Source organism: Myotis myotis, unplaced genomic scaffold (assembly GCF_014108235.1).
Source record: "Myotis myotis isolate mMyoMyo1 unplaced genomic scaffold, mMyoMyo1.p scaffold_m19_p_38, whole genome shotgun sequence".
Classification (NCBI taxonomy): Eukaryota; Metazoa; Chordata; class Mammalia; order Chiroptera; family Vespertilionidae; genus Myotis; species Myotis myotis.
Window position 1 is genome coordinate 329,691 of NW_023416344.1, and position 20,944 is coordinate 350,634.

The 20,944-nt window shown below is 55.0% G+C and overlaps 1 protein-coding gene across 5 annotated transcripts in view; it reads left to right on the plus strand.

Annotated features, from left to right (window-relative positions):
- The window catches only part of TBCD (tubulin folding cofactor D), a 100,795-nt gene that overhangs the window by 66,326 nt on the left and 13,525 nt on the right, over positions 1-20,944 (plus strand). For all 5 annotated transcript variants that reach the window (XR_004966774.1, XM_036303629.1, XM_036303626.1 and 2 more), the window contains 11 exons: positions 63-92; positions 2,432-2,517; positions 6,599-6,679; positions 8,313-8,386; positions 9,777-9,894; positions 11,467-11,527; positions 12,683-12,705; positions 16,005-16,036; positions 16,655-16,717; positions 17,784-17,860; positions 19,210-19,291. Coding sequence is in view for 4 of the 5 variants with exons in the window: in XM_036303629.1 (XP_036159522.1) it covers positions 63-92; positions 2,432-2,517; positions 6,599-6,679; positions 8,313-8,386; positions 9,777-9,894; positions 11,467-11,527; positions 12,683-12,705; positions 16,005-16,036; positions 16,655-16,717; positions 17,784-17,860; positions 19,210-19,291 (727 nt within the window). In the remaining variant the exon portion in view is untranslated. The remainder of the gene's footprint in view (positions 1-62; positions 93-2,431; positions 2,518-6,598; positions 6,680-8,312; positions 8,387-9,776; positions 9,895-11,466; positions 11,528-12,682; positions 12,706-16,004; positions 16,037-16,654; positions 16,718-17,783; positions 17,861-19,209; positions 19,292-20,944) is intronic.

Here is a 20,944-nt window from a genome sequence, read left to right on the forward strand (position 1 = left end):
GTCTCCTGATGTTCAGCAAAGTGCAAGGCTCACTCACTGCTGTTTGTTCTTCTGTTCCTCAGGCTGCTTTCCAGGAGAATGTGGGAAGACAGGTATGGCTGCTTCTTCAGTCTTCATTCTTACAACTTCCTGTAGATACAGAGGCAGAAATACTGAGAATTGCAAACGGAGAATCCTCTTGCGTTGTTAGGCCTGGGTAACACATTTGCCTAGAATAAACTGATACATAACACGGTTCTGGTCACAGACTCACTGGTAAGGTGACACAGGTGAGTGTTGACACAAGTTTTAAACAATTAGCAGTGAATGTAGAAGTAATTTTATACACATGCACACGTCAGAAATCAGTGCCTCGTGCATTGCTGAGGGCCGCCCGACATTGCCATTGCCCCTGGGTGCTCGGGGGGGGTGTGCAGAGGAGCCTGGCTCACGGGACAGCGATGCAACCCCTGCCTGTCCCGCGTGTGGCATGAGCCAGCTTCCGGAAGCATCGACCCATGGCGCCTCTTGGTGCTTGCTGGCATCATTGTGCCCCCGAGCTCTGCCTCTCCTCACTGGTCAGCCCTGGCTGGGAGGTGTGGCCTTTGTCCCTGAACGATTTGTGCTGAGGGTGATGGTGACAGGCTGGGACGCGTGGTGGGCCTGGTGGAGAATGGGCCAGAGGCAGGCGATGTGTGGGAGACACTGAGCTGAGCTCTGGTTGGAAGGGTTGAGAGGTGAACGTGCCAGGAGGCAGGTCTGGGCTGACGGTGAGCGTGTCATGAAGGAATTGGCAGGCGGTCCCGGGGAACAAGTGATGGGCCTTTGGGGCTTGGGCAGAAGTCGGGCTGCGGGAGCTGGGGGAACCCCGTGCAGAAGGCTCAGGAGGGAGAGGCAGCACCTGAGAGGGACGCTGTGGACAAAACAAAATTCCAAGGTGGGGCCTGAGCTCCAAGGAGGAAGAGGTAATACCTGAGCATTGCCCGCCAGGCCTGCGTGTCAGGGACCGTGTGGCAGACAGGCCTGCGTGTCAGGGACCGTGTGGCAGACGGGCCTGCGTGTCAGGGACCGTGTGGCAGACGGGCCTGCAGTCCTGGCCCCGGGCCTGCGCTCCGTGCAGGGGAGCTGCCTCCTGGGCCGCCCAGAGCGGTTTGGACGGGGATGTTTTCGCCAGTGTTGCTGCACAGAAGTGGGACTGGATGGTCTGGGGCCAGGATGGAGGAAAGTACAGAGGCGCTGGGAGAGGTCTGAGTGCTGCCTGCAGGGGAGGCCCCACCTCGGGAGCCACGGTGGCCTTTTTTCCAGCCGTCCCTGGGCCAGTGTGTGAACCGGAGAGGGTAGGACAGTGCACGTAGGCCAGGTGTCCTGCTGCCCTCAGGTGGCGGGTGTCTCCTGCTCTGCGTGTAGCTGGGTCATGAGGCACGTAGGCTTTTACATGTTGCCTGTGAATCAAACATCCCGTTAGTGAGTTTCCAAACAGTACCGGGACCCCGAGTTCCTTGTCACATATGGGATCCAGCCCCACGCTTAGTTCCTCCTGTGTAACCGGCCGGGAGCTGGCGTCCGAGCACAGGTCATCCTCAGGGACGATCCTGCAGCCCCACTGCTCATCTCGTCCCTGCGCCCTGCTCCTCCCTGTCGCCTGGGGTGCTGTGCCCACGGGGGCACAGATGCAGGGTTGGGTGCTTGCTGTTTTCTGTGCCTTGCTCATCAGACTCCTGCCCGCTTTGCTGTGCCGGCCGCAGGGTGAGGAGGGACCCTGAGAGCAGGGCAGGGCTGGGCCTCTCACCTTCCTCCCGTGGTCCACGGCCAGAAGGCTTTCACTCCGTGGTTGAAAGTTTGTCAAGTATTTAAGTCTTTTCAGAAGACGGTTTTGTTTTCAGATTTTTAGATACTGTTACCAGAGAGTGTTCTCAGTAATAACACGCAGACTTGGGGGCTGGGCTGGGCAAGCCTCATGGGTGAGGTGCCCGTCTCCCCCTTTCAGAGTCTGCTTCTGGGTGTCAGCTGTCAAGCCGTGTCTCTCATCCTCTCTCACAGGCTGTGGTGTGGCTCCTGTCCAGGGTTCTCAGGGCCCCTCCGGGGAGCACTGGCTGGGTTCCCCCTGCCTGGACAGGTCCAGTGAATCAGTAGGGTTAACGCTGCTGAAACTGGATGTCTTTTCATGGTGTGTGGTTACAGGAAGGTCTACAACAACTTAAAGTTGAAATGCATGAGTCATTTGAAAAAAAATTAAATATTTTTAAGAGCTGTCTGGCCTGGGATAGATGCTCAGTAACTGGACTTGACGGGAAGCCTGTGGACGAGCAGCTTCAGGCACCCGCAGCCTCGCTGTCAGGCTGTCTGGCCGCCTCGTCCATGAATGTAAATGTATAGGGTGCAGTGCTGAGCTGGTGGGGGTGCCTTCACGCGCACATGGCTCACCATTTTTCCTGCTCTTCCTTTTCCTCAGGGCACTTTCCCTCATGGGATTGATATTTTGACCACTGCTGACTATTTTGCTGTCGGTAACAGATCTAACTGTTTCCTGGTTATAAGGTAAGTTTTTAATATTTATCACAAAATATAACATTGGCCTAGATGTCTACAGTCAGCTTCTGCCGTTTTCTTCCTTCGTCCTGGAAGGTCATTATGTAATTGTAACTTACGTGTGAAAAGTTGAAGGTGGGCTTGGAAACCGTTATCAGGCCTCGTTTCTCATGGTTGGATGCGTGCACACCATGTGTTCGTTTATGTGAGACTTTAGGAAATGCGTGGGGCGACCTTCCGCTGACGCCACAGGAACGGCGGCAGAGGGAGGCGGGGAGCGGTGCGGGCTATGGGAGAAGCTGGCTCACTTTCTAAAACGTGCTAACAATTCGGGAGCTGACTGGACGTGAGCACTCTGCTCTCGGGGTCCTGTTTCATTAGTGCTGTTTCTGCTGAGGCTGGTCTCACGGGGAATGGCCGCAGGCCAGGCCGTGCCCTGAGCTGCTGACAGCTGTCCTGGGCATCACCCGTGTATTGAGCTCAGAATGAAACCTTGGGTTGGGAGTGACTGTTGCTTTTTCTGCTTCAGCGCAAGTGTTCTCCAGGTGGCAGTTGTGTCTGGGCTGTTTGCGAGCTCAGTGAGGAAGAGGTGTTTGAGGAATCAGGTCAAGAAATGAATATTGAACGTCCCTGAGCGCAGTTTGCGGCAGTTACAGCAACGCTTTTACCTAGTGGCCGAGGTTTGGGAGATGGCCTCCGTGTCCTAGTCCATCCACCTGCAGCGTGAGAAGGAGAGCGTAGGTGTGCGATGCGCTTGCCCTGGATTGGGAGCAGTGGGCCCTGCGTTTTAAAGTCATTACCATCACGTATCCTGAGGACAGGTTCCTGACACCGTGCTGCACCAGCCTCGCAGAAACGACGTTTCTCCGAAATTGGCATGGACATACCTTTTTGGAAAGGCCTCTTTCCCAGAAGGACTCTGTGACTGAACATGTCTCGGTTTTAGCATCCTTCTCACCCGCCTCCACCTTCTCGGCGTCGGCCTGAGTGGGGTGAGGGAAGGGGTGCGTGGCAGAGGGAGCCCGGTGTGTATTGGGGGGCCACTTGGGGAGTGGGACTTTTGAGCCAAAGCGAGGAGTTGGATTGTCCTGAGGCTGTGGGACGCAGTTTAATGGTCAGATCTGCATGTTAAGCGCGATGGTGGCTGCACTTTGGTAACTAGAAGCAAGGAAGTGGTCAGGGCCCTGCCTGGTGCGGGACAGTCGGGGGACAGGGCGGGTGTGCTGTCAGCAGGTTGGAGGGGTTTCGAGAGCGAGGTGCCGGGGTTTCCCCGGTGTCACTTGCAGCTGGGCACATCTGTGAGGAGAAGATGCCTGTGGGCGGGGGAAGGTCAGGTGATCCGTGTCGCACCCTGATGGTGAGGGGCTTGTGGCTCGGATGAGTGGCCGGACGGCCTGTGGACAGGTGACCCGGGGGAGGGTGGTTTTCAGCACACGCACTCGAGTTGCACCGAATGGAAGCACCTGGGCCGGGGGGCCGGGGCCAGTCCTGTCTGGTGGTCATTTCAGCAGCTTCTTAAAGTGCCGATGGCACAGGAAGCTGCCTGAGGGTATGTGTGCCAGCCTCTGTCCCCACCATCGCCACCAGGTTCCTGTGCCACTGCCACGGGCCACCCTGGCCTGAGCTGTGCTCCTCTCGTGGCTCTGGCGTGGGCGCACGAGAGATGGCCTCCGTCCTCTGGGCACTGAGGTGTGTGCCCTGCCTCGGACGGGTGTCTGGGTGTTCCTTCCGGTCGGGCCTCACAGATGCAGCTGTGGGGACTCCAAGTGCCCATCTGTCTGGACGAGCCCCCGCTTCTCTGGGTTAGATGCCAGGAGGGGAATGGGGGTCCTCACGTTAAGAAACTGCCAAATGGCCCAGCCAGTTTGGCTCAGTGGATAGAGCGTCAGCCTGCGGGCTGAGGGGTCCTGGGTTCAATGCCCAGGTTGTGGGCTTGGTCCCCAGGAGGGGGCATGCAGGAGGCAGCCGATCAGTGATTCCCTCTCATCATTGATGTTTCTCTCTCTCTCCCCCCCCCCTCCCGTCCCCTCTGAAATCAATTTTAAAAAAATTAAAAAAGAAAAAAGGTGCCAAATCGTTTTCCAAGTGGCAGCGCCCGCTGGCCAGGGGAGCTCTTTGTTTCCTCCCTTCCCACAGCCCTTGCTGTGGTCAGTTTGTATGATTTCGGCTCTTTTAGCGGATGTGCAGGAGCAGGGGTTGGTTTGCCTTCCCAGTGCCCAATGACAGTGAGCAACTTTTCATTTCTGACAAATCTGTTGCCTGTTTATTGATTGGTGAGTTGTTTTCTGGCTGAGACTTTGAGAATTCCTTGTGTATTCTGAATGCAGGTCCTTCTTCAGATCCAGGGTCTGCAGATGTTTTCCTAGTCTGTGGCTTTATTTTTGCACACCCTTTTTTTATACATGTAATTTGCATATAGTAAAATTTACTCATTTAAAACGTGGTCAGCGTGAGGGACGTTCCGTCACCACAGCGTCCTCTTGCCCAGCCCCGGCTGCCCTGGAGCCCCGGAGCCCTCTGTCCCCGAGTTCACCTTCTCTGGGATGCGTGTGAGTGGGTGAGGGGCGTGTGTGGGCTCCTGTAGCCTCACAGTCATTCTGTCTCCGTGTCCCGACACTTGTCTCCTCTGGGTGTGCGGTCCTGGGTGTGTGGACGCAGGCTCTTTCTGCTGGGACCTCCCTGGCAGCTGCTGGTTTGTCTCTTGCTGTTGTGAATTTCCTTAACAGATTCTGACATCTGCAGTCCTGTGTGTCCCCCTTAACGCGCAGTGTGGCATATTTTCCTTTCTAGCCGTTGGCTCTGCAACAGCCCTGCACATTCCTGTCCACTGAGCTCTCCAGGGAGGCCGCTGTGCCTTCGCCTGTACGTCGCTCAGTGCACAGCATGCTGTGCAGCCACTTCTCCTCGTTCCCGGCATCCGGTTGGTGACCTGGTTCTGTCACTTCTGCATCCCTAATAGCCCTCACATGCTCCTCGTCCGGCTTCTCCACTCAGCTATCGCCTTCGTCCAGCTCCCACCGTCCTGGACGCTTGAAGAGCCTGCCGCCGGTCCTTCCTCCTGCCACTGTCCGAAGTGCTGGTCGGAGGCACCTTGTTCCTGTCACACAGCCTGCTGTCCCTTCAGACTCCTCGCCCTCACCCTCCACCTTCTGCTGGACACCCCTTGGTTTGCCCTTGGCTTCTGCACAGATGCTGGGTGCTCAGCAAGCGCTGGGCAGTGTCTGGTGGGGGCTCAGCAGGGCGTCTCCGAGGTCGGCCGCTAGTTGGTGCCAGAGTGCACCAGCACCCAGGCGCGGGCCTCTCTCCGCTCCTCCTGTGAGGCCAGAGGTCATTCCTCTGCCTGTGTTTCCGGAATCCCACCAGCTCCTGGACACTGGCCTGGGTCGAGCCTGTCTGTCGATGGCGCCAGTGGCCCTTAGGTGCTGTAGGACTAGGGGTCAAGGCTCAGCTCTGTTTCCGGCAGCTGGTCTTCTGCCTGATGTTTCTGTTTTTCCTTCTGACTCTCAAGCTGTTTCATCCCCGTTCGAGGGGCTCTCAGCCCACCCACTTCAGAAGCAGCCTCTGCATTCCTTTCTCTCAATCTGGGCACACTCTCCTTGACCTCGCACCCGGGCACAAGCATGCCCGCCTGCCACTCCTGTTCATCCCGGGATGCACACACATGTGCCCACAAAGGATCCGTGTGAAATCGTGTTCCCCTTGGTGTTCTGTGCCGTTTACTTGTCTTTCAGCTGCATTGTCGCACGTGGGTGATGACCAAGTCCACGGTGGGGGTGTGGGGGTGTGGGGGTGACATGGCAGATTCAGACAATCTGTGTAAGCGATGGGCTGTGTTAGAGGCAGGAAGTGTAAAAGTGCATTTTGGGGGGGAAGGCGATACATGTGCTTGTAAATTCAGAAGGTGCAGGAGAGTGTTCACGTCTGTCTCACCTCTCTTTTCAGCCTCCCGGTTCCATCCCAAGGTCGCCCCCCCATTGTCTCCAGTTTCTTACGTCTTCTAGAGACGTGGTCCTTCCACCCCCTACGCCGAGTGGGGCGCACGTGCACAAGGTGGGAGCAACTAAGTGCTCATCAGCTGTTGTCTTTTCAGCATGTTCATTGCCGGCTTCCCTGAGTACACACGGCCAATGATAGACCACCTGCTCACCATGAAGATCAGCCACTGGGATGGGTATGTGTTGGGTTCTGCGTTGATGTGATGGGAGCCTCACAGAGTTCTTTTGTGAGCCATATTTTATTGTTCTTATTGATTTGTTATTGAAGTACACCTGACTTGCACTGTTACATTAGGTTCGGGCATTTCAGTGAGTGGCCCTTGCAGAGTTCTTTACAAACACTCTTGAGAGGTAGCCCCTTGTCGGTGCAGGTGTTCTGTCTCCCTTTATAGTGTGTGTTTTAAAGAGGCAGTGGTCCGCTTGTTATCTTTACCACTTTCAGTGTGCAGTTCCGTAGTGTTAAGCACGTTCAGCTTGCTGTGCAAACAATCTCCAGGACTTTTCATCTTGCAAAACCGAAACTCCATCCCCATTAAGTAGTGACCCCCTTCCCCTCCTCCAGCCCTGGCACCCGCCATCCTCCTTTTTGTCTCGATGCATCTGACTGTCTCAGGGCCTCATATGGAATCACACAGTGTCTGCCCCTTTGTGGCTGGCTGCCTTCACTGGGCCCCGTGTCCTCGAGGCCCATCCATGCTGTAGCAGGTGCCAGAATGTCCTTCCTCCTTAAGGCCGAGTGGCATCCCGTGGCTGGACATACCACATTTTCGTTTTCCATCTATTCATTGACTGGCTCTTAACTTGTCTCTATTTCTTGTCTGTTGTGAGTCATGCTGCTATGAACAAGAGTGTCCAAATATTTTTTTTAAGCCTCTGCTTTTCAGTATTTTTGAGCATATACCCAGAAGTAGGATTGCTGTATCGTATAGTAATTCTATTTTTAATTTTTTAGAAACCTCAAAAACCATGCTGATTTTCCTAGTGTCTGCATCGTTTTCCATTTCCACTGGCAATCTACAAGGTTGTAATTTCCCCAAATCCACGCCAGGACCTTTTTTCTGTGTTTTTTCCTCTTAGTGGGTGTGAAGTGGTATTTTGTGGTTTAACTGATGGTTATTGATGTTGAGCATTTTTTCATATGCTTGTTGGCTGTTTTTGTTCATCTTGGAGAAGCGTCTCCAAACGCAGTTCCTCACTGGTTGCTGAGCTGCAGGAGCTCCTTCCAGACTTCGGCCCTTGTCAGATGCAAGATTTGCCGGTGTTTTCTCCCTCCCACTCCGCATGTTGCCTTTTCACTCTGCTGCTTGTTCCCTTTGATACAATCAGTAGTTTAAAGTTTCAGTGTAGTCCAATTGGTCTATTACCAACTTACCTATTTTTATTTATTTATTTTTTTACTTTTGTTGCTGATGTGCCTGGTGTCACACCCAAGAAATCATTGCTAAATCTAACATCATGAAGCTTCTCCTCTGTTTTCTTCCAAAAGCTCATAGTTTCAGGTCCCCTCAGGGTTCTTCCCATCTTCCGAGTCCAAGGGGTGTGGGAGGCAGGGGCGCTTTGCCACCCAGCACTTGGAGGTGGCAGCTGTGCCCGGAGATGGGCCTGCATTTCGGTGCTTCATTTGGTAAATTCTCGCTTCCTCATTTGTGACAGTCAGGTTCTTATTTGTTTGGGTGTTTATTTTCAATAGTGGTTTTGACTCAGTGGCCAAGTTGACTCATGGAGACTATCTCTCTTTTCATGAGTTGAATAAAGCTAGAATCATCAAATAAAGGAACTAACAATTTTTCTGTCCCACTTGCCCCTCAGGGTCATCAGAGAGCTGTCAGCAAAGGCGCTGCATAACCTGGTCCAGCAGGCGCCCGAGTACAGTGCTGCTCAGGGTAAGTGAGCTCCAGCCGTCCTGTGGGTGTACCCCCCTCGCTCATGTGTGCGCGTGCACACACACATACATGCACACACTCGCACACGCGCATGCGCACACGGTAGCAGAAAGCCGAGGACGGGCCACCCTGCTGGTTCCAAGGCTGGAGGAGCTGAATGTCATGTGTTTCTCTGCTGAGAAGCACCGGACAGAACACAATCGATTGCCTCCGTCTCCCCAAGGATGTTGCTGTGGTCGCTGTGGTGTGTCCACCGGGAGCCCCCAGGCGGCCCCTGTGTGGGTGCCAGTCACAGCGGGGAACGGGTGGAATCCTGTATGTCATGCATACTTCAGTCGTAGCTTTCTTTAAAAACAAAACAAATCAGTGAAATGACTCACCATGTAGTCAACTTTTTAAAAAGCGAACTGCCTCCTGGGTGCTCGGTCCTTGGGAGCCGCCTGCCGTGCTGCGCACTGACTCTCAAGAGTGCAGGGCCCACTCCCGGCTGTCCTGCCGGATCCATGCCACTCCACTGTCATTAGGGGAGAACCCGTGAGTCCATCTTGTCTTTTCTACTGGGAATAGATAAGCATCTGATTTCAGTGTGAGCACCATACATACATTTCTTGAAATTACACTTATTCCCACCGACATTGGTTAGAGGGAGTAGTGGTGGAATCGTGGTTCTTCCTCTAGTTACTGATTTCACGTGTGTGTGCGTTTCACACGCTCTGGGATCCCCCTAGTTGTGAGGGCCCTTTCAGCCTCGTGGTCTGTTCCTTAAACAGGAACCTTGCGTGGTGCTCCCTCACCTGCCATTGGCGATCTGTGGGAGGACCTGAAACCATGACCTTCCCAGAGAGTTTGTTCCCAGTTCAGGAGTTCTGACGGCCGGGATAACGGGTTCCCTGACCTCAGACACTGAGCCTGTCCGCTGCCGCGTGGGAGCTCTTGGCTTGGACGCTGTCGCACAGCTGCCCTTGTGCCTTCAGGGACGTGAGGCTCTGAGGGGCTGGTGGGGGCTCTGCTTTCTGTGCCCAGAGCACAAAAGACCTAGAGGCTTCTCTGCCCTGAGCAGTGCTGTGGGTAGCGGGGGTCCTGCAGCTCGACCCTGCCCTGCTCTGCCCAGGCAGAGCCCTGCTGGCCACTTAGCTCAGGAAAGACCTCGCCCCACACCAGCCACCTGTGCCCAGGGAGCCGGGGAAGCACGTGCTGTGAGCGGCGTCCTCGGTCGTGGTCCTGCTCACTTGCCTGGGTGCCAGGGGCCTGCCTGTTGCTGCCTCAGGTTAAGCTCTGGGGGTGATAACGGTCCTGACGGACGGTCGGCAGGTGCCTCTCTCCCTGACTCACTGAGTCTGCACGTCAGCCTGGTGCCCACGCGGCGTCTTCTCCTGCCCGTCCTTTGCAGTTTTCCCACGCCTGCTGTCGATGACGCAGAGTACGGACCTGCACACGCGGCATGGGGCTGTGCTCACCTGTGCTGAGGTCGCCCACAGCCTGTACAGACTGGCTGTGCGGGAGGACAGGTAGGAGAAGTGTCCCCGTCCCGTCCCCCCCCCCCCCCCCCCCGGCTGAAGCACGTGGTCGAGAGCTGGGACACGTCCACTGCATTTGTGTTACATGTGCCTGGGGGCAGTGTCTTCACGTTTTACCTGATGAGGCTGGTCGGTGGTCCTCTCTCTGATGAGTCATGGCCTGTGACGGGAGCCAGCAAGTATGTGGCCCGATGGGGCCACTGGCGGCTCCAAGTGTTACGTCCAGGCAGACGGCAGAGCTCAGGTCCCGACCCCGAGCGTCTGGGTTTCCCAGTGCACGTCCCATCTGCGTGGCCCCTACTGTAGGCCCCGCGTGCGCAGTGGCATCTACTCACGGTGCGCACCTGCGGGGAAACGCCTCCGTGCCCTCGGCGAGTCCTCTTCCTCCTGGGGGCGGGGCGGCCCCGACCCCGGGGGCACGCAGGGTCTTCCGTGAGGGAGGGCTGCCCGTGCTGTGTCCTCGGTCACCTCACTCTTTCTGGGGAAGTGGGTCAGTTATAACAGCAAAGGGGTTTGCGGAGATGCTGTTGAGTGGTTCCTGTCTCCCATACTCTCCATCGTTTGTCACTCTTAGCACCCTAAGATCCCAGAGCTCAGGGCTAAAAGCTTCCACCAGGAACTTCTTGGTGGGAAAGTGGGCGTGAACAGTGAGGAGGCAGCGGGCCCTGGAGCAGATCCGCACGCGAGAATGTCGGGGAAGCAGCCACTTGGCTTTTCTTTCCTTTCTTTCCAACCCCTTTCCTCAGAAGCAAGGGCCAGCACACAGGACGCTGTAACCTGGTCCTGAGCCTCCAGTTTGAGAAAAACTGTGACGTTGTGTCACGTCAGGAGGTGGTTCTGAGCGAGAGATGGAGCTCACCTTTCTCCTGACCGGAGCGCCTGGGAGGGTTGGCAGTCTTTTACCGCCCAGCTCGGCTCCCCGCTCGCTCCCTGAGGGGCGGCCATATCGGGGGAAGTGGCTGAGGGCTGGGCAGCCACACAGGAGCCTGACCCCCCAACTCTGACTGGGAGGGTGCAGGTGTGACCCACCAGGGAGGGTCTGAGAGGCGCACCCAGGTTTCTGTTGGGTTAGTCCCGTGGTCTCCACCAGACCCCCAGCAGACAGCCAGGTGCCAGCAGAGGCCATGTTGCTTGCACAGTTTGGGCACAGTCACCCTACTGCATCGGGGAATGGTGGGAACCCTCCTGAACCTCAAGTTCCGGACCCAATCAAGGGCAGCCTCTCGAGCAGCCTTTCGGATGGCAGTGAGGCTGTGCTGGAGCTCCAGTCTGTCAGGCCCCACACCAGCCGGTCAAGTCTCCTTTCCAACCGTCACACGGGCAGCTGTGAGCCTGCTGCTCCCCATCCGTGGGGGGACTGTCTCTGTGGTCAGCAAACTGCATCCGGGTCCCGGCTTTACTGATTGGGTCCCTATGGCCACCCCTTTGTGTGGGTGTTGCTTTAGGGGGCTACCTTCTGCAGGTGTTGGGGGAGCGGGTGAAGCGCCTGGACACGGTGTAGGTTTCTCTGAGCCTGGGCCCCGTGGTGCTCGGGGTCTCACTGCTGTGTTTGAACTCCTGTAGGCCTGTCGCGGACTACCTGGATGAGACGGTGGTGCAGGGCCTGAAGCAGATTCACCAGCAGGTCTGTGGGTCTGAGGGTGGCCGCCTGATCTCAAGCTCTCTCCACCCTCAACCTGTTCGAAGGCTGGGCTCAGGACCGGAAGCTCCCCGCAAGGCTCAGCCCTGGGCGGTGCAGACCTGGGCTGTCAGCTGGGGAGCAGTTCCCCGCTCTCCGAAGGCCGGCTCCTCGGATCGCGGGGGCAGGAAGAGCATCTCTTCTCGTGTGGCCAAGTCCCGAGGGCAGTCTGGCAGGTGCAGGCAGCTCACAGGCCTACGCCCTCCTGTCTGGGTCATGCCTGTTCTCTCAGACCCCAGGCAGCACGAAGGCCCTGGATCCCGTGTGCCTGCGTGGTGGGCATCCTGAGTCTGCAGTTACGCCCGAGTGTGACGCGCTCTCCGCGGAGAAGGGCTGTGGGCTTTCTGAGTTTTCAGCTTCTCAGAGGCTCCTGTGGTTCAAAAGAGGGAATCTAGGAGCTGCGGTCTCCATGTTATAGGACACCCTCCGAGTCAGGATGCGGCTTTAGATGGCTTCACTGTTCGTTGTCCTCGTTCGACTTTCGTATTTTTATGTAATAATGCACATTGGGTCTTAGCCTCTTATCTGTTTGTGCCATGAACCTGCTGTGTGATTTGGCGAAGCCATTGGTCTTTTTACTTACACTTGTCACTCTACAAGGAGCCTGGTCTGTTTCCCTCCCGCTGTCAGGACAGCGTGAGCGCCTGAGAGCAGAGACTCAGACGGGGGCCACGCGCCCCCTCGTTCTGCAGAGTGTGGGTGGGCCCTCCTCCCTGCAGTTCTGGGGTTAAAGGACCGTGTGAGCACAGTCCCTGTAGCCGAGGTGGCGATGCTGGGAGGTGCTTCCAGGGCTTTGGAAGAAAGAGCCTCAGGCTCCCTGGTTGGCGGTCTTTGTTTTCTGCCCAAGCGGCCGTCTGGGGGATGGTCACGGCTCGGTCAGTCCTGGACCCCTCACGTCTGGCCACCCTCTTCGTGCCTTGGATTCCCTCCTAAGTGAGGCTGTCGTGAGGATTAAAGGAGAGAAGGAGCAGGAGGCTGAGGGAGGTGCTTGCAGAGAGTGAAGCAGGATCCGTCCCTGCTTTCTCACTGTTAATATGACTTACCTACTTTCAAAACCCAAGAAACCTATCTAACTGAAGAACTTTCTGTTTTTAATTTTAGCTTTATGATCGTCAGTTATACAGGTAAGCTCTACGAACCCGAGATTCTTATGTTTTGTCTTACTAAGCGCACTGCTTGGTCTGCTAACCCCTCAGCTGAGTGGGGTCCTGTCCAGCCGCCCTGCGGGGTCACCTCAGCGCTGAGTGGGGTCCTGTCCAGCTGCCCTGCGGGGTCACCTCAGTGCTGAGTGGACTCCTGTCCGGCTGCCCTGCGGGGTCTCTTCTGTGCTCGTTGATTTGAGTGTGTGTCACAGTCATTTCCCGTTAAGAACTGGAAGGTCTAACCTACTGGTCTTCTAAGCGTGTGGAGGTTGACGTGACGCTTGCTGGTTGAAGTGTGGAATCTGACGGGTTTGGGGGCCCAGAGGTGCGTGTGATTGTGGCCCCAGTAAGGCAGCATGTCGCCTGACACGCCCTCCTCCTCCCGTCTGCAGCCTGCAGTCTGCTCTCTAGCACCAGGGCCGTCTTTTCTGATCTCTGCGTAGACCCACTTGTTCTGCAAAGTCTCTGGTCTGGTTTCCTCGGGGCAGTGTCTCTGACGTGTGGTGGCCCCTGTGCAGGCATTCCCGTGGGCTGCTGCGTGGTCCTCGGTGCTGTGTGCTCACCTGCTCTCAGGTCATGGGCGTCTGGGCTGGTCCTCTCTGCTTCTAAGACACGGAGGCCTCCCGGAAGCGGCTGTGACACGTTCCTCCTACCGGCCGAGAGCTGCTCCGCATCCTCATTGGCTGGGCTTCCTTGACGAGCCAGCCCCGTGGGGCGTGTGTTTCCCAGTGACCAGGCGCCTTCACGTCTCCTCTGTCTTCTGAGAAGAGACTCTTAGGTCTTTTGCTCATTAAAATAATCTCATGATCTGTCTTCTTCTTACTGAGCCGTCAGCGTCTTTACATATTCTGGATATGAGCTCTTTGTAGACATAGAAGATTTCCTAGCATTTTCTCCCTGTCTGTGGTTTGCCTATTCATTTTTCTTAGTGACTTTAATTTTATTGATTTTTTTTTTAACAGAGAAAGAGGAAGGGAGAGGGAGAGAGTGAGAAACATCGATGTGAGAGTGAAACATCAATTGGCTGCCTCCTGCACGCCTACCAGGGATCGAGCCCACAATCCAGGCATGTGCCCTGAGTGGAGTTGAACCAGCAACCTTTCAGTGCATGGAACGATGCCCAGCTGAGCCACACCAGCCAGGGCATTCTTAGTGGCTTTTGTAGTTGTTGTCGTTAACCCTCACTCAAGGGTATTTTCTCCATTGATTTTCAGAAAGCGCGAAGGGAGGGGGAGGGAAGAGGAAGAGAGAGAGCGCGGGGGGTGGGGGGGATATGAGAGAGACACATAGATTGATTGCCCCCCACACGTGCCCTGAGAAGGGCCAGGGATTGAACCTGCAACCCTTCGGTGCAGGGTTGTGCACGTCAGCCTCTCTGTTTGTTCTTGACATCTCTTACCACCTCCAGCTTTCCTGAGAGCCTGGGCCTGTGCAGGGGTCAGACAGGGCCCCTCCCCATGCGGGTGTCGACATCAGGAATGTCCAAACCTGTAGAGAATTTTTATGAGTTTATTGGAGCCAAACTGATGACAGTTTCTGGGAAGCAAAATCTCAACAGATTGAGAAAATGCTCTGGAGAAAGGTAGTTTAGCAGCTTATTGGAAACATTAGAATCAAAGGAGGAGATGAAAGTAGGGTCACATGAAATCCACTGGTAAATCAGGGGGACGGGAGAGAGCCGAGCGGGGAAATCTCGGGAGCTGGATAAGAGTAGAACGGCAAGACACATTCCTTCACACCAGCGGCAGGTCCCGGGTAGTCGGTGCCCTTTACAGCACAGGGAGATGCTGTGCGGCAGCGAGGGGTTCTGCAGTCTCGTGCTCTGGGAGGGCCCTGCGGGCTCTGAAACGGAGCTTCCTCTGACGTTCCAGAGGTTTGTTATCGCAGATGCACAAAGGCCGTAGGCTCACTTGAGGTGAAGGCTGACCTTTGTCAGGGAAGCTGCAGGCCCAGGACGTGACCCCGCCGTGACCCGCTGTTGGTGAGGACGGGCTGTTCAGACCGTTCTGTGCGGTAACCTTTGGTCCCTGAGCTGGTGAGGCTGCCCCTGAGCTTGCAGGTGTAGGACGGGGACCCTTTCTGCTCACACTGGACCGCCCCCCCCCCCCCCCGCCCCCGAGCTGGCGCTGCACTCGCTGAGCTGGGTATTCCACCTGTGCCCGGTGTTCCTCTGCCCAGACCTCCGTTTTCCAGCCTCTGAAACCGTTTCATCTGCTCCATCCACGTCTCTGATATTTAAGGCAGAGAGCAAATCTGGGTCCCCTTCTCTGTCTGGGCCAGAAGCCAAAGTCTGGTGAAACGATGTCCTGTCTTCGCGAGTGTTTCTTACGTTCGTGTTCACCAGTTTCCTGTTGTCAGCATTAGACATCGATTTGATGTGACTGAGAGCCGGCAAGATAGGCAGGCTCTCCTCTTGGGTTTTGTTCGCAACGGAAGGCAGGTTGATGCTTCCTGGGCTGGATGACGGCATCTTCCTGGCGTCTTAGATTCCTGTCCTTGCTTGTTTGTTTGTTGATCCTCACCCGAGGGTGTTTTTAGAGAGAGTGGAAGGAAGGGGAAGAGACAGAGAGAGAAACATCGATGTAAGAGAGATACATCGATTGGTTGCTTCCCACACGCACCCCCGCCCAGGGACTGGGGATGGAACCTGCAACCAAGGTACATGCCCTTGACTGGAATCAAACCCGGGACCAAACTGGTCAGGCATTAAATTCCTCTAGTTTTTACAAAGTGAGAGTTGAACAGTGTTTGGGATTTGTTCTGTGTGATTGTTTGATGTAATTGACGCCAGTAAGGACTATAGTGTCCAGTGAAAACGACAAGTCAGAGGAACCCCAGCTAGGACTTGGGACATCTGGGAGATGGTTCCAGGAATCTTTTCATTTCTTCCTGTAAAAAGGTAGCTTCTTACAAGTGATACACAGTGATACTGAATATCAACTGTAAGTGGAAAAAGTTCAGTTAGAAAAAAAGAAAATCACTCTTCAGTGTAGGTCTTGCCAAACAATACAAGGACGAGATTTACAGAAAACCTACTCAATGAAGAAGGTTTTATATAAAAAGTAATTGAAATAAGGTATGTGAGCATTGAGCAGTTGCTGGCACATGAAAACCTTTGTAAGTGCTCTCGCCCCCAAGTAGCTCCTCCGTGCCCTGACAGATGCTGCTAGGTGACATCTTAATAATGTTTGGAGCCTGAAGTGGTACCTGTTACTTGGAGAGGATATTTTATGTTGTTTTATATAATAAGGTACTTTAACCCTTTTTGTATTAATTTTCAGGGGTCTCGGAGGAGAGCTCATGCGACAAGCAGGTAGGTCTGAGCACGGGAGGCTGCGGGTTGTGGGTTGCACCCTCTCATCCCCGCCATGGGTTGGGGAAAGTCCGAAGGGCGTTTGCCGCTCTCAATACTGTGGCGTGAGCGTGCCCTTCCCTGGGCCCCGGGCCTGGCCCGCTGCCAGGGTTCACTTGACTCCACCATGTGCCCAGTCATTCCAGACAACAGATCGAGGTGCGGGGACCAGGGCTTCCCAATGGCAGCGGCCAGGATGGGGCGGGAGAGAGGGGCATGGTGTGTCTTTCAGGAAGGGATGGTGGTGTGGGACCGAGTGTTGCTATCTTAGCCTCTTCAGCAACATTTAAGTTAACTGTAGAGCAAGGAATAACTTTTTAGATTATGTTTAAACTCTGCAAGGAACTCAAATGATGCCAACATGCCTACATTTTCTGATGCATTTTTAAGTAAACCTAGAAGACCCAGACTCATCCGCTTCTCTGGTGGGCTGAGTAGGTGCCAGGTCAGTTCTGGCCATGCCCTGGGCTCAGGTCCTGGAAAGCCCATCACCCAGGAGCAGGCGGGCGGGCGGGCAGTGGGGCTCATCGTCCTGATGGGACAGACGTGCCCTCATGCATCCACCCTTTCTCCTCCTAGTGTGCGTTTTAATAGAAAACCTGTCCCTCTCCAAGATGCCCTTCAGGGGTGACGCCGTGATCGGTAAGTGCTTTTCTTCAGTGCTCGCCTGTGGCCTTTTCTTTCAGGACCGCTCGCGTGGAAAGTGGCGATGAGCCTGGTAGGACAGTGGTCACTTCCTGGTGGTGGAACTCCTGGCTTTGAAACTGCTGCCAGAGCCAATTGTAAATGATGGGCATCAGCCACACACCCTCAAAAACAGTCCTTCCCTTCTCTGAGACATGCTCCTTCCTCAGAGCCCTGGTGTGGCGCAGGACCAGGGGAGGTAGCAGCAGGTGCCAAGGCCACTGGGGCAGGATGTGGGAGAACCTGCTCTCGTGGGGGCAGCGGCCAGGCCCCTGTGTAGGTCCTGTGCCCAGGGCAGCCGTCCTGTCCAGCAAGCAGGACCTTTTCTGGTGTGTGAACAGGCAGCCGCGAGAGGCAGGAGGAGGGCTGCCCCGCGGCTGCCTTGGTTCGGCAGCCTCAGGAGAGCTGTGTAGGGTCAGCATTTGTTGCCAGATGGTGGATCTAATTGAGTGGAATGTTTGGGTTTTGATTGGCGGGGGTTGTTTGAGGAAGAGGTACAGGAGAAGACCACCTGAAGTTGGTAGGTATAATAAAAGAACAAAAGTTTTCCAGGTTTGGCTCAGTGGATAGAGTGTCAGCCCTCAGACTGCAGGGTCCTGGGTTTGATTCCTGTCAAAGGGCACGTACTCCTCCACCCTGGTCGGGTGCGTGCAGGAGGCAACCAGTCGATGTGTCTCTCTCACATCGATATTTCTCTCTGTCTCTCCCCCTCCTTTCTACTCTCTCTAAAAATCGTTGGAAAAAATATCCTCGGGTGAGGATCCACAGAACAAAACAAAACAAAATTTTCCCATGGTAAGAGTTTTAGCATTTCAGCAGCAAAAAGGAGACCTTTCCCCTTTAAACCAAGGGCCTTTGGAATTTGTACAACCTGGAGAAAGTTCACTTTAGATTTTCTCCAGACTCACCTCTTGTTTACCATCTATGTTGATTTAAGAGGTAGAAGATCTGTTTGTTGTTGACTTTAATTTCACCGAACTGTTCTTCATTAGGGAAGTAATGGTCTTCTCTGTTTCTGTGACAGATGGTTGGCAGTGGCTGATAAGCGACACCTTGAGAAACCTCCACCATGTGTCCAGTCATTCCAGGCAACAGATCAAGGTGCGGGGAGCAGGGTTTCCCAGTGGCTGCTCTGTACCGAGAACGACATTACTTTTTTAGTGTTTGTTTCAAAGACTGCATTATGGTCCCTTTGATGCACTAATGGGTAACTGAACGTGCCACGATGTTTGGATTTTGTCTGGATGGCGTTGTCTATGGAACATGTAATCAGGAAGACGAACTCAGCTACTGGTGACCAGAACGTGCGACTTTTAAGTTCCTGCTTCTGGTTTGCTCCTGTTCGCCTAGCGCTTCTCCTGCACATCCATAGTGACTCTGTGGCGCTGCAGGGCTTTAGGGGTGGAAGCTGCGTGTGCGATGCCAGTCCCACTGCGCATGCCAAGTTGGCATTTCTGCAGGAGTGTGCGTCCCGGTGGCTGAGGGCCACGGCTGCCCCTCGGGGCCAGTTGGGTGTGGGGTGCAGAGCTGTCCTTTCCCCGCACTGACCATCACCAGGACATTGGGAGGAACTCGGCTTCATACTGAGGACGGAGAAATGAGGGTGTAATTCTCTCCTGTGTGTCTCCGCATTTCTGCTGGGTTAGAGAAGGCTTCGTCAGCCCTTTTTAAGGGTAACTTTGCCATTCTGTAGGATTGAAGCACCGTTTTACCAGTTGAATTTGAGCGCATCAGGATCAGTGCTGCAAACTTTCCTTTTAAAACATCCATAACATTCATACAAGCAGTGATCCCGGAGCAGCCTGCTGCCCCGATTGGTACCAGTGACACCTCGTTCTGAGCTCCCTCCCCGCACTCATGGCCCTCCTGCCGGGCCCCAGCAGCTCTTTCCTGGCAGCTCTGTGGCCTTGCTCCCGATCTGGCGAGTGGAGAGGAGGAATCTAGTGTTGGCTCTTTGCAGGTCCCTCTGTAGCCAGGAGTTCAGGAGAGGACCTGGAGTCCCTGTTGCCCCCCTGCTCTCCCCACTCCCTCTTTCCCCCTCCCCCTCCGTGTGGCTCTGCCTGGGGATCGGTGCTGAGGGCCCTTCCTGTTCCCAGGCCCCTGGGCCCCCAAGTCCTCTCTAAAAAGGCCCTGCACAGCCTGCTCAGAGCTCTTGCCCATGTTGCACACACCTTTTCCTTCATCACCTCTGCTGGGAAAGAGAAGTGCCCATTCTGTTATTAGCTGCTCATATGATAAGACATGGAGTTTGCATTGTTTGGAAGAAATAATCAAGTTTTCTCTTCAGGTTATTATTTGCAAAAAATGTTAAAGTTTTAACTACCTGGCAGATGACGCACGCAGTCGCGCTGGAAGGAAGGATGTAGTTTATTTCTGTGTCTGAGGCGGAGCAGCCTGGCCGCCCCCGTGGTTCCCGGGAGGCTGAGGGGCTGTGTCCTGCTCTGTTCTAGGAAGCAGCTGCCTCCGCCCTGGCTGCTCTCTGCAGCGAGTACTACACGGAGGAGCCCGGGAAGGCGGACTCCGCCGGGCAGGGTGAGTGGCTGCCGTGCTGACCCTCGGGCCCTCCGGGGCGTGGTGGGGAGCGCGGGGTCTGGGTTTTGGTTTCAGCTCCCTTCCTCCACCGCAGCGTGCGCGCGCCGGTTAGCAGGGACGGGTGGGCGCTGGCGCCTCCTGGGCCTGCCCGCTCTCCCGCCCCAGGCTGGCAGGCTGTGCAGGAGAGGCTGGCTGGCTCCTGCTCCGCCGTCTCGGTGCCGGCTTTCCGTGCGAACGTCCCTGTTTAGCGTATGGAGTCAGCTCTTGTCTCAGCAGCATCTGCTCACGTCACACTTTATGGGAGCTCTTCCTGCTTTGAGCTCTGGAGGCTGCACTTCTGTGTAGGGAGCTGCCTTTCCCTTCTGTTGGGTTCTTCATCGCCTTCGTTCTCGCTGTCGCTGTGAGTTGGCTCGGATGCCCCTTCCTGGCTCTGCACTCTGAGCGTCTGCTTGCACGTCCTGCTGGCTCCGTGCTTTCTCCTGGGGCTCCGTCCACAGGCACGATTACGTCACTGGCTTTTGTATTTTGTGGTAAAATGTGTTCTTAGAATGTTCTGTGCACCACGGCAGCATGTTCCCAGCGCGTGTCCTTCCTCTTCATGGGGACAGCGAGCGCGCCGCCGCCTCGCCGCACAGCCCGGCCCCGGCGAGTTTCCCAGAACCCTCCACGCTGCAGCGCCCCTGACCCCTCGCTGAGGCCGTTCCTGGGATCCGCTCACGAGTGTTGCTTTTATCAGGAAGCTCCGTGCTCACATGCCATGTTGCCTGTGGCTGCCCTGCTGCTCCGCGGGGTGTGCAGTGCAGCCCCTCACGTGCACGGGAAACGCTGTTTTAGGTTGTTGAATGTGAACATGAGTCAGACTTTCCCAGTTAATAGTGTTTTACTCGATCTCCTTTCCACGGGCAGTTTAACTTAGAGACAGTAATGTTTTGTGTTTAGTCTATTTTTAAAATTGGGATAAGATCACGTTTTGCTTTTTGCCTAAGAACAGTGAACCACATCACACCATTCTGAATACAGAAAGAAATAATACTCAGAAGTGAACCTTGGAAACGCATGTGAATTGTAAGGGGGAAGGGAGGTGGGTTTTTTCAGGTTGTTTCTGGTGTCTTCTCTAAGTTCCACCATAGGTGCCAGTGTAGTGTATGAACAAATGGAACTTTATTTTATTTTTTAAATACATTTTTATTGATTTTAGAGAGGAAGGGAGAGGGAGAGAAAGATAGAAACATCAGTGATGAGAGAGAATCATCAATTGGCTGCCTTCTGCATGCCCCTCCTGGGGGTCGAGCCCGCAACCCGGGCATGTGCCCTGACTGGGCATCAACCCGCCACCTGCTGGTGTATGGGACGATGCTCCAGCCGACGGAGCCACCTGCCAGGGCGTTTGCCCTCATGGGAGGCAGTCGTTGTCTCCACAGTGAGCATTTGTGTTCTGAGTAAACAATGAGAGTTACGACTGTGGGCCATTCTCAACGCCCTCTTGGATTTATTTTTCTGAGTGAAATCATTTGTTGGGATTGCTCATGAAAACCTTAAAACCACCCAATAAAATCTCTATAAATCTCTTGATTGATTCCACTTTGAAACCACATCTGCTCCTGAAGCCTGAGTCCTTCCTCCCTTCTCTCTTTGGACGCCATCTGGCTCCTG